The sequence below is a fragment of the Candoia aspera genome, chromosome 2 (assembly GCF_035149785.1).
Source record: "Candoia aspera isolate rCanAsp1 chromosome 2, rCanAsp1.hap2, whole genome shotgun sequence".
Taxonomy (NCBI): Eukaryota; Metazoa; Chordata; class Lepidosauria; order Squamata; family Boidae; genus Candoia; species Candoia aspera.
The window spans coordinates 109,415,128-109,430,906 of record NC_086154.1 but is presented as its reverse complement, the minus strand read 5'-3'; the positions used below and the strand labels follow the sequence as shown (position 1 = coordinate 109,430,906).

The following is a 15,779-nucleotide window of genomic DNA, read 5'->3' as shown; positions in this document are numbered from 1 at the left end:
CAGAGCCTGACAGAAAGCTGAGAGTCACAAAACCCAACCTCGCCAAGCCCCACCGGATGGAGACGAGCCGCGGGAGGAACCAGACGGCGAGAGGCAGAAACGGGAGCAACGATGGAGCCGACAAACCGCACCCAAGACGGACGAGACGGTCAGCAGGTGGCGGAGGCGACCCGACGGCGGCCGGGGACAACATACCCCACCGGAGCCACGGACACCCTCCTCGCCCACCCCACTCTCCAGTCTCAGACCCAGCAAGAGGCAGAGGTGACCCCACAACGGCTGGAGACAACGCAGTCCACCAGAGCCACAGGCACCCTCCCGGCCCACACCGCACCCCAGTTCTGGTCCTGGAGCTTCAGCCCAGCTGCAAGAAGCGCAGCGGAGGACAAAGTCGCGGACCAATCACTCCGTTACTGGGCCGACGGGGTAGAACACCGGATAGAGCCACCCTACCCAAATTGGGAGCTCACCTACCCCGAAACACCGACCGGACCATTCCCAACATCGCGGCCAGCTGACAGGGACACGCAAGCCAGGCTCACAGCCATGGAAGCCCAACTACAGGACCTAGGAGCCATGTTACAGTCCCTGATAACCAACGGACCCTACAAAACGATGCCGACGCAGGTACCCACCCCAAACCAGACCCCGAACGAGAGAGGGCATGCCCGGATGCAAGTTGCAGTGGCAAGTGCTTCCACGATGGCAGAGCCCATGTACCAAAGCATGGGAAGGGGCGACCCACAGCACGCGAGGTTCCCAAGGGACTTTTCAGTTACCTTCGACGGGAACCCCACGAAGCTGTCCTTCTTTGTCACTAACGCCAGAGAATACATGGCCCGCCACGGACACTACTTTGATTCAGAAGCTGAAAAAATCTCGGTGGTAGCCATCAAACTTCAAGACAGGGCAGCGGACTGGTACGTCCAGCTATACGAGTCTAAGTCCCCAGCCCTATCAAACTTCCATACTTTCCTCGCAGACTTGAAACACTATTTCGAAGACCCAATGGCGAAGGAGAGGGTGAAGTGCGCACTGCAAGCACTGAGACAGGGCAAAAGAACTGTAGCCGATTACGCCCTGGAATTCAAAGCCCTCGCAGGCAAAATCACCGAGTGGTCAGAGGCCACCCTCACCGAAATGTTCAAAAGGGGACTCAACCGAGAAGTGCTCCAATGGGCACTTTACCGGGACGACCCAACCTCACTTCATGAATGGATCTGCCTCGCCGGCAAAGCGGAACACGCACACTGCACGTTCCTGCTGTCAACCAGAGACGACAAATCCCCGTCCTACCCAAGAGGACACCCCCCCCCGCACACGGGTCCAACTGGGCACGCGGACCAACAGCGGAGGTTCGCCCGCGCACCATGCGCAAAGTGTGGGAAAATGGGGCACAAGGCGGCAGACTGCTTCGCAAACAGAGCACCGGACCGCACACCCCGACCCGCACCAAAAATGCCGCTCAAACCAGCGAACCCACCCCCCCGGCGACTGACAGGAGCTTTAGAAGCCCCAGATGAGGACACGGATGCCTACCTCGCAGGGGACGACAGCGACACACTGGGACAACCAGCGGGAAACGCTCCCCACCTGTGTAATGGTTGCCTAATCCCAAATACTCAGTCTCACAAGCTCGGGCTTAAAGATAACTGATTTATTAAAGGAATAGTATGCAAATACAGAGAAAGCTGAGAATGAGCAAAAGCGCGCTAAATACAAACTTAAAAGCTTTGCCTGTGAGCTAGTCCCGCCCCAATCACCCGTCAGTGCGCACCCCCTCCCAGGTGCTAGGAACCGTTACACACGCCTGGGAAAGTAACCTTGAACAGGAGCGCAAACCCAAACACACATTCCAAGGCTCCAAAACAACGGAGGGCAGAGGAATGGAAAAAGCCTGAAGGGGCGAATGAACACGGGAAAGAAGTTGACATGTGAAACGTTACAATGTTAACAGAACATTGAAATGGGAAACATGACATATCGCCCCCCCCCCAAAACAATGCTATGGAGCTGGTTTGTCGGGGTAGGCAGAGTGAAAGCGTGCCACTAGACGAGGCGAGTGTACATCAGGGGCAGCCACCCATTCAGGATGAGGGAAATGTTTCCAACGAATGAGGTACTGCAAAGTGGAGCGCTGGCGGCGAGAGTCCAGGACGTCTGTCACCTCGAAGTGTTGCTGGTTATCAATCATGAGAGGAGGTGGTGGAATGGGTTGGGGATGCCAGCGGTCCGACGGCAGGTAGGGCTTGAGTAAACTACAATGGAAAACAGGATGTAAACGTTTGAGGTTGTGGGGCAAATCAAGTTTAAAAGTAACAGGGTTAATTTGTGCCACAATAGGAAAAGGACCCACAAACTTAGGGCCAAGTTTCTTGGAAGGTTGTGGTGACTTGATAAATTTGGTTGATAAGTAGACTTTGTCCCCTATAGTAAAAGCAGGTTCAGGTGAGCGCTTTGCATCAGCATGACGTTTGTAAGTGGTTTGGGCATGGAGCAGAGCTTGCTGAATGTTTAGCCATGATTCTTTGAGAGAGTCAGCCCAGTCAGTGAGTGAGGCTGGTAGGGGTTGTGGATGAGGGAGTTCCGGGATTGGAACGAAGTCCCGACCGAAGACAGTTTTAAAGGGAACCTGGCCAGTGCTCTGATGTACGGCATTGTTATAAGCGACTTCTGCAAAAGGGAGTAGGTCGACCCAGTTGTCCTGTTGGTAATTGACAAAAGCTCGCAAATATTGTTCAAGAGTAGAATTAACCGCCTCTGTAGAGCCGTCCGTCTCCGGATGCCACGCGGTGGAGAGGGCTTGCTTGGTGCCCAGTAGTTTTAAAAATGCCCGCCAAAATTGTGACGTAAATTGTGTGCCTCTGTCACTCACCAAACGGGCGGGGATACCGTGAAGGCGGTACACGTGAACGAGGAAGAGGCGTGCCAGCTGTTGCGCGGTGGGGATAGAAGCACATGGAATGAAATGGGCTTGTTTCGAGAAAAAATCTTTGACCATCCAAATGACGGTCTTTCATTGACTGGGGGGTAGGTCAACGATAAAGTCCATGGATATGTCCTGCTAGGGGACTGATGGGGTGGCAACAGGTTGAAGGAGACCCCGAGGTTTGCCTGTTTTGCGCTTAGTTGCTGCACAAACCGGGCATGCTGTGACATAGGCTTTAAGGTCTTTAAGCAACGTTGGCCACCAGAATTGCCGCTGAACGAGGTGGAGTGTTTTTAAATAACCGAAATGCCCAGCCAGCTTGTTATCGTGGCAGCGCTGGAGGATTGTCTTTCGCAAAGCATCAGGCACATAGAGACGATCGTTGCACCAGGCAAAATCGTCGGTGAAAGTTACAATGTTTTGATTTGTTTGTAACCAAGTGTCAGTTTTAAGGTGGAGGAGCAACTGTTGTTGCAAATCCGATGGAACTGGCAAGTGCGGCGAGCGGCTGGGAGGCGGGGCGGCTGGAGTTTGCGTTTGATGCGCTCACGCCTGACTGCGCATTACCGCTGCCAAACTCAATTGCTTTTCGGTCCAGACCGTACCTTGGACCGTTGGCCCTGGGCCAGCATCTTGGGGTCGGCGGGAGAGCACATCAGCTAAAAAGTTTTTCTTGCCTGGTATGAATTTAAGGGTGAAGTCAAAGCGGCTGAAAAACTCAGCCCAGCGAAGCTGTTTGGGGCTGAGTTTACGACTGGTGCTTAGAGCCTCCAGGTTCTTATGGTCAGTCCAGACTTCAAAAGGGTTGGAAGTCCCTTCCAATAAGTGTCGCCAAGTCTCTAAAGCAGTTTTTACAGCAAAAGCCTCTTTCTCCCAAACATGCCATCGCCTCTCTGTTTCGGTGAATTTGCGCGAGAGGTAAGCACAGGGTTTTAAGGCGCCAGAGTGGTCAGATTGCAGCAGGAGTGCTCCGATTGAGAAATCAGAAGCATCCACTTGTACAACGAATGGTTTGGTAGGGTCTGGATGCTGTAAAATTGGTTCAGTGGTGAAGATTTGTTTGAGCGCTTCGAACGCCTGTTGACAGGTCGGAGTCCATTTAAGGAGCGCTCCTGGGTTTTTTGAACGCCGCGTATCCCCCTGCGCTTTAGTTTTCAATAGTTCAGTGAGGGGGAGGGCGATTTCAGCAAAATTTTGGGCAAATGCCCGATAGAAATTGGCGAATCCAAGGAAACTTTGTAATTGTCTCCTGGTACGGGGAGGCTCCCATGCCACAATAGCTTCCACTTTAGCAGGGTCCATTTCAATGCCCTTAGCGGAAATTCTATATCCTAGATAATCAATTTGTGATTGATGGAAGGCACATTTAGATAGTTTAGCATACAACTCTGCTTTTTTCAATTTGGCCAGCACCTGACACACCAAGTGAATATGTTCTGACATGGTTTCAGTATAAATCAATACATCATCCAAATACACCAGTACTCCCTTAAATAGGTGGTCATGCAAGACCTCATTGATTAGTTGCATAAAAACCCCAGGCGCCCCCGACAACCCAAAGGGTAAGACTTTGTATTGAAAAGCCCCGAGAGGACAGTTAAATGCCGTTTTCCACTCATCCCCTTCCCTTATGCGAATACGAAAATAGGCTTCTCTCAAATCCAGTTTTGAGAAGATTTTGCCTCTGGCCAGATGTGATAACATATCTTTGATCAGGGGCAAAGGATATTTATTTAATATTGAGACTGCATTGAGCCCGCGAAAATCGGTACAAAGCCTCAATGAACCATCCTTTTTTGGTCTAAAGAGGACAGGAACCCCTACCGGGGAGTTAGCAGGTTCAATGAAACCCCTAGCCAGGTTTTTGTCAATGAACTCCCTTAGCGTGGCGAGCTCTTTGGGAGACATGGGGTAGATTTTTGGGTGAGGTAACTTTACATTAGGTAAGAATTCAATGGCACAGTCTGTTTTTCGGTGAGGTGGCAAGCGATCTGCTTCCTTTTCCCCAAACACATCAGCTAGATCCTGATATTGACTGGGTAATCCCTCAAGAGGTTGAAGTGTTTGTACAGTGGTGTGCGCTACCCCTCCACCCTCCATGTCGTCTAGAAGATCCTTTTCGGGTACTTTGTAAAATCCATCCGCAAAGGTGACAGTTCTATGTAGCCAGTTGATGAAAGGATTTTGTTGTACGAACCAGGGCATACCTAAAATAACCAGAGGGCCCCCCACTGGAGCTACAACAAATGGTAGCTTTTCCCGATGGGAACCCATTTGTAAGGCAACCAGTCCTGTGGAATGAGTGACTGCTTTTCCCCCCGCCATAGTTCCATCCAATTGGGTGAAGATCATAGGTCTTGGCAAAGGGAACGTGGGCAGTTCCAGAGCCGCTACGACATCAGGGTGCATAAGGGAATGGGAGCAGCCCGAGTCAAGCATGGCCCAAACCTCCACAGTTTTGGTTTTTGATCCTAGTTTAACTTTTACAGTCAGTGTAGGGAAATTCCCACTCACCGAATCGTGGTCACGCCCGGTTTCTTCCACCTGCCCAACGGCGCCCTTCAGGGCAGGTGGTAGCCTTTTCCCGCCGGCTGTTCGAATTGCAATTCCTCTTCCTCTTCCCCGAATGGTAGTTCTGGTGGGTCTAGTTCTGCGATGGCAGCTTTCATTTTCCGCGGTAGGGCAGGCGACTTCACTGAAGGTTTCGCCTGCCGTTCTTCTGGACGGCGTCTAGGGCACGAAGTGGCGCGATGCCCTTCTTTTCCACATCTCAGGCATTGACCTTTGGAAAACCGTCGTTCCCTTTCCTCTTTCCAGGTTTTTGGTTTGGGGTGGCTGGCAAGTCCAGTCGTACGCGCTCCTCTGGCAATTCGTGATTGTCTAAGTTCTTTGGTATGGGCATAGGTCTGCAGGGCGTTTTCCGCGCTGCCCGCTAACTGAATCCATCCGTATAGCGTTTTAGGGTCGTCTCTTCCTAGCGCCCAACAGAGGATTTCTGGTTCTAGCCCTTGCTTGAACATTTCGATTAAAGTTGGCTCGGACCAATCTTCCACCTTCCCTGATAAGGCTTTAAATTCAAGCGCGTAATTGGCAACGGAGAGGGACCCTTGATAGAGTTTCCTCAGGGTGTTTTTTGCTGTCTCTTGGGCTAAAGGGTCTTCGAAGTGCTGTTTAAGTGCCCACAAAAAGTCATCGAAGTCCTCTAACTCTGTTGCCTCGGTTTGGCACAGTTGCACATACCAATCAGCTGCCCTCCCTCTCAGTTTGTTGGCAATAAAATTGATTTTGCCATGTTCCGAACAAAAGCTTCGGCCCCAATCCTCCATATAATGCTTAGCATTGGTAATAAAGAAGGAGAGTGTAGTGGGATCCCCATCAAACTTCACCCCAAACAGTGGGAAGTTTCTTACCGGTTCAGCTGGCTGTGGCGGCTCCGTAAACGTCAACGTACGCCGAGCCCCCAGGGGTGGCCGATCTCTGGGCAGTCTTGCCTCTCGCCCCCCCAACTGGCGGGACGCTCGAGTCTTGCTCCTTCCCCTGGGTGGCAGGGTGCTGTGTCTTGGGTAAGCCAGCTGTGATGGCTCTTCCTCCCAATCTTCCTGAGTAGGCTCTGCACCCTTGGGGAGATCCTTAAGGATTGTCACTATCAGATTCATTTTGTCCTCGATTGCTTTTATACGAGCAGGAGTGACCGGCTCTTCCATAGGTTGGTTGGTTACCACCACCCTCGGTGACAAGGGGATTTCGGGCTCCCAGGATAGTTGTGGGGACCCCCTTCCCGTTGCCCTTTCCACTATGGTTTTGTGTTCACTCCTGAGGCTCTCCTGCATGGATAGCAGCAACTCATCTAATTGAACTTCCCGCATCTCTCGACATGCTGCTCTTTGCGCTCTCGAAGTTAGAACGGCCCGGGTCCTTGTCGAATCCTGCTCTTCCTCGCTCTCTTCACTCACGCGAAGCTGTTGGTCGGTCATCGCTAGCGCTCCCTCTTATCCAACGTTTGGATGGGTCTAGCGGAAGATGATTGAAATGATTCTCAGCTTTATGTAATGGTTGCCTAATCCCAAATACTCAGTCTCACAAGCTCGGGCTTAAAGATAACTGATTTATTAAAGGAATAGTATGCAAATACAGAGAAAGCTGAGAATGAGCAAAAGCGCGCCAAATACAAACTTAAAAGCTTTGCCTGTGAGCTAGTCCCGCCCCAATCACCCGTCAGTGCGCACCCCCTCCCAGGTGCTAGGAACCGTTACACACGCCTGGGAAAGTAACCTTGAACAGGAGCGCAAACCCAAACACACATTCCAAGGCTCCAAAACAACGGAGGGCGGAGGAATGGAAAAAGCCTGAAGGGGCGAATGAACACGGGAAAGAAGTTGACATGTGAAACATTACAATGTTAACAGAACATTGAAATGGGAAACATGACAACCTGCCCTAAAGCGCGCTGCGGGACAGGTGGTGAAAAGGCGCGACACACACAAGGAGAGCGACGAAAGTTCCGTCATAACAGCGAAGATCAGGCTCAGCTACGGCCCCAGAGCCACCATAGCCATGGCGTTAGTGGACTCTGGGTGCTCCAAAAACCTGATTCGCCCTGACATCGTCACGAAGCTCAATCTGCCATGCCTCCCCCTCCCCAAATCGCTGGCGTTCCACCAACTGGACGGCTCAACAGCGGGGGGGAAACCAGCCACGCAACAGACTGGGACAGTCACCCACACAATGGGCGCCCACATAGAACAAATAACCTTTGTGGTGACCCAAATAGGGAAACCCATCATAGTGCTGGGCATCCCGTGGTTAGCAAACAACAACCCCCGCGTAGACTGGAGGATGCGTACCATTCAATTCAGCGATGGCACATACCAAGCCCCAGCACCAGACACGATACCCACTCCGACAGTGGGGAGGGCTGAGGGGGTCGCCCAAGACACCGACCCAAACCCAGAAGGACTACCAGACCAATACGCCGACTTCACAGACGTCTTCGGAGAAGAGGAGGCAGACCAGCTACCCCCCCATCGCAAGACGGACTGCACAATCGAGCTACTCCCAGACGTCCTCTTACCCAAACCAAAGATATACTCCATGACCCAAAAGGAGCTGGCAACCCTCCGAGAGTTCATCGACAAAAACCTGGCCAGGGGTTTTATAGAGCCAGCGAATTCGCCCGTCGGAGCGCCCGTCCTTTTCCGAGAAAAAAAGGACGGCACCTTACGGCCCTGTACCGATTACCGGGGACTCAATGCCGCATCCTCCTCCAATAAATACCCACTGCCCCTCGTAAAGGACATGCTCGCCCACCTGTCAATGGGCCGCGTGTTCTCCAAACTCGACCTCCGCGAGGCATACTATAGGATCCGAATCAAGGCGGGGGACGAGTGGAAAACAGCCTTCAACTGTCCCCTCGGCACCTTTCAATACAAGGTACTGCCATTCGGGTTAGCGGGGGCCCCAGGGGTGTTCATGCAACTCATCAACGAGGTGCTACATGAACACCTATTTAAAGGGGTACTAGTGTACATAGACGATGTCCTCATTTACACGAGGACACAGGAAGAACACGAACGGCTGGTCAGACAAGTACTGGACAAATTAAGGGGGGCTAAACTCTACGCCAAACTGTCCAAGTGCGAGTTCCACAAATCGCGCTTGGACTACCTAGGGTACCGAATCTCCGGCAAAGGCGTGGAAATGGACCCCGTGAAAGTCTGGCAGTTTTGAATTGGGAACACCCACGCAATAGGTGCCAACTTCAAAGCTTCCTGGGATTCGCAAATTTCTACAGGTCCTTTGCCAGGGGGTTCGCGGAGATAGCCCTCCCCCTAACAGATCTACTCAAAACCAAAGGAGTTGGGGAAACACGCAGAGTCAAGAACCTGGGGGCCGTGCTTAATTGGATTCCCGCATGTCAAGCAGCGTTTGACAAGCTGAAAGCGCTGTTCACAACGGAGCCAATCCTTGCACACCTGGACCCAGAACGGCCGTTCGTAGTTCAAGCTGACATGTCTGACTTCTCCCTGGGTGCCATACTGCTTCAAAAGGACCCCGCAGGAATCCTTAAGCCATGCGTCTACCTGTCAAAAAAATTCTTGGAGACGGAGAGGCGCTGGCACGTATGGGAGAAGGAGGCGTTCGCGGTGAAAACGGCGCTGGAGACTGGCGGCACCTACTTGAAGGGACCTCCCAACCGTTTGAGGTCTGGACAGACCACCAGAACCTCGAGGCCCTCTGGACGCCCAGACGCCTCAGCCCTAAGCAGGTCAGATGGGCTCAGTTCTTCAGCCGGTTTAACTTCCAGCTGAAGTTCATACCGGGCAAGAAGAACTTCCTGGCAGACGCCCTCTCCCGACTGCCCCAAGACGAGAAGCCCATCCCAGATATGGTAGGGACCGTACTATCCGCCTCCCAGCTGGGGATGGCAGCGGCCACTCGGAGCAGCGCACGGAGACAGCCCACCCCCATGACACAAACGACGGCAAGCCAACCAGCTAACAGACGGCGCCGGCTGCAACTACCAGGGGGGATACGCGCAGACCTCACCGCCGCCCTCAAATCCGACCCCTGGGTCCTAGCCAACCCCAAAAAGGTGACAATGGAGCAAGACTTAGCATGGGGAGAAGGCAGACTGTACGTCCCGGACTCACAGCGCCAGGCAATCCTCAGCAGATCGCACAACAGCAAGCAGGCGGGACACTTCGGATTTTTAAAAACCCTGCACCTAACACGAAGACAGTTCTGGTGGCCCTCATTGAGACGGGAAGTCAAGGCATACGTCGCATCCTGCCTGGTGTGCGCGATGGCCAAATGGCCACTGGGAAGACCCCAGGGACTGCTGCAAGCGGTGGCGGAGCCCTCCCGGCCATGGGAGGAGATCTCCATGGATTTTATAGTCGACCTACCACCCAGCCAAAAGAAAACAACCATCTGGGTGGTGAAAGACTACTTCCCCAAACAGGCGCATTTTATTCCCTGTGCAGCAATCCTGTCCGCCCAGCAACTGGCTAAACTCTTCCTCGTACACGTGTACAGGCTACACGGATGTCCTGTACGCTTGGTGACCGACAGGGGCACACAATTCACCTCAAAGTTTTGGCGGGCTTTTTTAAAACTGATCGGGACACAACAAGCCCTATCCACAGCCTAGCATCCCCAGACGGACGGAGCCATGGAGATCCTCAATGCCACACTAGAACAATTCCTCCGCTCGTACATCAATTACCACCAGGACGACTGGGTCGATCTTCTCCCGTTCGCGGAAGTCGCCTACAATAACGCCATTCACACGAGCACAGGGAAAACCCCGTTCGAGGTGGTATCAGGTCGCGAGTTCGCCCCCATCCCAGAGCTGCCGCAACCCCCGCCCCCCCCCCGGGCGCTGGTGACTGGGGACAGAAGATAGCAGAATCATGGCCAGTGATCACAGCAGCGCTGAAAGAAGCACAGTCAGCCTACAAAGAACAAGCAGACAAGCACCGGCGCCAGCAACCGACATTCCAGGTAGGAGATATGGTCTATCTCTCTACCAAATTCATAAAATTGCCCCAACCCTCGAAGAAACTGGGCCCGAAGTACATTGGGCCGTTCCGGGTAACACAAATAGTTAACCCGGTCACAGTATGCCTAGAACGGCCGCACAATTTAAAGAGACTTCACCCAGTGTTCCACTGTAGCCTTTTAAAGCCGGCAAGTACCTCCCGATGGCATCCCAACACGCCCCCACCCCCCCACCCCCGGTAATGATAGACGGCCAGCAACATTTTGAAGTGAAAGAAGTGCTCGACTCGTGCCAGCAGCAGGGCACCCTACACTACCTGGTGAAGTGGAAACACTTCCCCCACCCAGAATGGGTTGCTGCACGACACGTCAAAGCACCGGACCTAATTCGCGCGTTCCACACTGCTTACCCCAACAAACCCACGGGTTAACCATTCGGAAGGGGGGCAGTATGTCATGAGCACCATTGAGCTGATTGTGTCAGCACAATGGCACACATAATACCAAGGAAGCAGGGGCAAGGGATTAAGAGATATGCAAGCAACACACAAAGACAGGCAACAGACACCTGCAACAAAGTAACGACTCCAGCCGGAAAGATCCAATCAAGAGGATACATTGTTGCAAAGGGTGAAACTGACAACGCCTGAGCACAAGGCACACCCGGAGCTGTCAACGGAAGCGCAGAAGATCATCACCCGGCTTAAAGTCATCACCGGCCGGAGGAGAAAGATTAAGCAAGACGCCCGGGGCACCAGCAGGGGCCCCGCGACCCCTCACCCACCGGCAACGGGACATTTGGGGCTCGGGGTTTTAGCAACGGAGGGAAGGGGGAGCGCTGACCGGCGCGGGCTATTTAAATCCCGTACCGGTGCGCTCCCTCCACTCTCAGCTTTTAACTAGGCATGCACTATACTTGAATAAACTCAGAACCTGATTTTTTCTAAATTGGCGTCTGTGTCTTATTGAGCAGCAGGCAGAGCCTGACACAGCCAGGGCGATGGCCAGATAAGAGACATCTCAGCCCACTGAAGGAATAGGGGTGGAGAAAGCATCTCAGAAGGGACCCTCCCTAGTTCTCTGGAAAGTAAAGTCAAGGGAGGGGAGAAGTGCTTTCAGACTTGCAAGATTCTGTTACGGTAAAGGTACTATTAGTACTCATGGTTGTGGTTTCTTGTTTGGATTACCTCACAGGGCTGACAACAGCAGTACAAAATATAATACAATCTTTACTCTTGTTCCACCTCTAAAGTGACTTCCCCAAGGGAGCTTGGATTAAATACCTCCCCTCCCCTTTCAAAGGTCTTCATGCCGTGGCAGGTGGAACTCCTCTGACACAGTCCTAGAAGCAAGGCAGGTTCCTGGTGACAGCAGAACAGAAGCAAGAGCTGCTGCTTATGATGTTAAGTTGCTGCTGTCCTAAAGCAAATGCATACCTATAAAACCCCATTTAAGATGCAATAACATTAGTATATTAATCTCATTAAAGTGGGGAGAAAACAGTAACCCACTTAAGCATGTATGACATTTGAACAGGCACAAAGCTAGTATCAAGCAGGTGTTGAGAGTTAATTTACTCCAACATATAATGATCATGCATGAAGATTGCATTTGTGCAACACAATGCACTGAGCCATAATGCACTGGCTATGTTTCTAAAATATACTGTGCCACCAAACAATTAAAAAAGATTAAACCTATGCAGGCTCAGCATATTGTGTGACCCTCTCTGAACAGTAGGCCAGCTAATCTTAGTTGCAACAGGGTTTGTCTATATGATTCCAGTGACCAGGGGGTCTGTTACAGGAAGGATAGGATGCATAGCACATCTATGTTGGCTGGCTTTATATAATGTGCGCATCAGTTTGTATTCTAATCAGCAGGGTTTCTTTTCTGTAATGCTTAGGTGGGTGCATCCCGGATTCAGGAACAATCAACATCACGAGAAGTAGCAGGAGAACACTCTTTCCTTGGCCCCTCATGGTACCACTTCTTGTTGTGCAGTTCACACATCAAAATAAACAGTAGATGTATTTAGCAGTGAGTGGCCTTGTCTATGGCTGAATTGATAGGCAGACTTTGTATTCATGAATAGATCTGCTGGCTGGTTGCAGCCCACTGTCTCCACTCTGAAATACAATCCCGTTGTCATTGCCCATAATGTTGTAAAAATAGCTATGTAATATTTGCGATATCTGCAGAATACTACTCAGTTGGAACTTGCCTCTGAAGCGCTGGGATTTATGTCTTTTCTCTGACTATATCTTGTGAGACTGAGCAGTTTGGGAAGTGAGCACTGTCCTCTTTTGTGTGTCTCAGGTATGGAGTCCTGGTTGGACATGGTCCCAACTGCTTGCAGAAGAGAGATGGTTGCACTGCTGTCCTTTCACAGGTGATAGGAGATATCTCAGGGCTCTTTCAGATTGGAGTCACCAAGGTGGGTTGTCTAAGTGCTTGCCTGCCGTCTGGCTTTTGAAAGCTCAAATATGGATATTTCTTTCACAGACTTGTCCTGAATTGGTACTCCCTTACGTACTGCCAAAATTGAGAATGAGCCTTATGGTCATACATTAGTATGCTATCATATATCAAAAAGGATTTTCTCAGGTTCTAGGGCACATTTAAATTCCCATCCTGTTCCCTGATCCAGTGGCATCCACTTTCTCCCATTATTAATATTTTTTACATACTGTGTGTGGAAATACATAGCTGTGAGATCAAACAGCTGCCTTATTGCCTCACTTACTTTGGCTCTTAGACTGCTGGTAAAGAATTCTTAATTGAACAAGGAGTTTCCTGTGCCTGCTGGCTACTGGCTATTGCAGTCACTGCTGTAATTGTTATATATTTTTATTGTTTTATTGTGTTCTATTTCTTTAACTGTTGTTGATGACCAAGGTGAATCATTTATCAAGTTGGTAAAATGCAAAACAATAGAAGCCTTGCACATAAGTATATTGATATCCTAAGTCATTGTTCTTCATGAGCGGAATGAAGATTTAAAAAATTAAGCAAATGACTTCTTCCTCTTTTTTTGCTTGTTTTAGACAAATAAGAACATGAGGGTGTAAAAATTGTTACTACCTGCATGTGTTAGGTAGCCTCCCATTTCTTCTGTTGTCAGTGCTTTTGGCTTTTTTTCAGGTGTTCCTGAAAGAAAAGGCATGGCAGATGCTAGAGAAGCAGCGAAATCAAAAGCTGACCTGGGCCATTGTCACCCTCCAGTGCAATCTCAGAGGTCTCATCAAACGTCGGCAGTTCCAAGTCTTCAGGCAGAAGATCATAGTGATCCAGGCTCACTTCCGAGGTCATCTGGCAAGGTCAGGAAACAATGATCAAGTAGGCAGGGCTCATATAATGCTCTTAATATTCAGGGAAATCTTGAATTCCATTTACTTTTGATGTGAACTGGTAGGTTTACTGACACCAATGACTTACAGCAGTTTTGCCCAACAGAGGTTTTCACAATCCCACACTTGTTACCTCTTGTTTTCTAATTTTACTCTTTCTTTGTAACCTTCAGAAAACGATACCAAAGACTGAAGAAAACTCTGCTACAGTTTGGGGTGGCCATACTTGTTTCTGGGCCACTGGTGCACACAGTGAGGCACTACAAGGTAACAAAGTTATTGACAGTGAGAGGGGAAGGTTAATATAACCCTCTTCCTGATGTGCCACATTATTACAAGCAAGAAGTATTGTGGAAAATTCAGAAGAAAGAGAAAAACACTGAGGAGAAATAACCAACCATTTATTCAACAATTGTTGGGTCCCAACTTTACATAAAGAGAACCCCGAACAATAGGAAAACAAAGATTTTTATAGACATCTGAGGGCTGCAGAGTAGGAAATCCTAGGGATCTGATTTGTTGGCAGCCTCTGGGGAAGTTAAGCAGGTCCTTCTTCTTCTACGTGATTTTTTATTTCTGTTGTTAGGCGGAGCAGCCCTTTCGGGAGGGCAGCAGAGCTGGGGAAGCCCATCATTAAGCAGATGGAAGCTTAAGGCAATCAGGGGAGTGTCCCTGAGTGAGGGTGGACCATCGGGGTCCCACCAAGTTGCACTTCCTTTGCGAAGGCTGCCCTTGGGCCGCACTGTGAGCTGGTGAGGAGGCTTCTGTTCTTTGGCTTAGATGGGTTTGCAGTGGGACTTTGTCTGAGGCCAGGAGGTCAGTTTGGGTCTGATAGGATTAGGCAAAGAGAGGAGCTGGGTTTCCTCCCAAGACAGAGAGGAAAAAGGGTGCAGCCTCCATTTTATATGCTACATTTATTTTCTCCCCCACAAGAAGCTCCTTTAATATAAGGAAACACTAAACAAAACTCTGCTGTGAATGGGAGGGAAATTATTCAGGGGGAGCATTATGGGGAATATAGTAGATAAAGTAATCACTCTTTCCCATCCCCCCAAGCATTGCCAGAATATGTCACTATCTGTATCATTAGCATTCTGATCTGGAAAAGATCCCAAGTTTGTTTAAGGATGGTCCAGAATAACATGGGTTTATCAGCAAATCAGTGGTGAGCATGACTATGGTTATTAGCATCTAATGCATTTTAAAAATCTGTAATATAGATTTCTTCTTCACCGTCATCTTTATTTGTATGTAAGTAATCAGTACTTGAATTATCTTTGGGGTGAGGATGTTACATTTATAAAACAACATTCCTGGAACCTTACATTGGAACACTTTACTGGATAGGCTTCTTGTGCTAAATGAGACTTCTGCACTGTGATTCTGTTACTTTAGGTTTCTTTTACTCACATACAGAGAATCCTAGCTTAATCAGAGATGCAAAACTGATACTTAGGACAAAGGTGCAAAGTTAGCACCTTTTCCTCTTGAGACCACTTCCTTCAATAAGAGTCACTGGGAATCAGGCAGTGTATGAATTTAGTAACTAATAATTTAAAAAAAGCATGGCTAAGAACCTATTGATATCCTCAGTTATTATTGTATAGTCCAAAGCTATGGCATTAAATTACAGCCAATATTATGTGAGTGAATTTTCCTTCAAGGTTTCTGTCTGTCTTCCTCCATGAATTCCTCGAGCAGTTTGTTCCGGGGCCCCACTCTCCAAAGTAAATGGGGGAAGGCAAGGAGAAGGAAGAATCTGTTCTGCTGCTGATCAGTCAGTACAGGGATGCAATTAGATAAAACCTGAGAATTGCCTGAGAAGGTGCCAGGAAAATGGCCACTGCAGGTATAGCTTGTTACGTGTTGGAACTTCAGAATCAGTTCCTAGTCCAGGTGTGTATTCCACAACTGTTCCTCCCCCACGAATGGCTCCCTGTTATTCTCTGCTAGGAACAAATCAATGCTGTGCCTTTATTTCACCATCCTTGCCCTCTATA

General features: G+C 49.9%; 1 protein-coding gene across 1 annotated transcript; it reads left to right on the top strand.

Annotated features, from left to right (window-relative positions):
• Nucleotides 1–576: 576 nt before the first annotated feature.
• Nucleotides 577–14,416, top strand: LOC134490040 (unconventional myosin-XV-like). The gene is made up of 5 exons (XM_063292924.1): nucleotides 577–716; nucleotides 12,749–12,866; nucleotides 13,574–13,749; nucleotides 13,953–14,046; nucleotides 14,366–14,416. The coding sequence occupies exons 1-5, from the start codon at nucleotides 577–579 to the stop codon at nucleotides 14,414–14,416; spliced, it is 579 nt and encodes a 192-aa protein (XP_063148994.1).
• The last annotated feature ends 1,363 nt before the right edge of the window (nucleotides 14,417–15,779 follow it).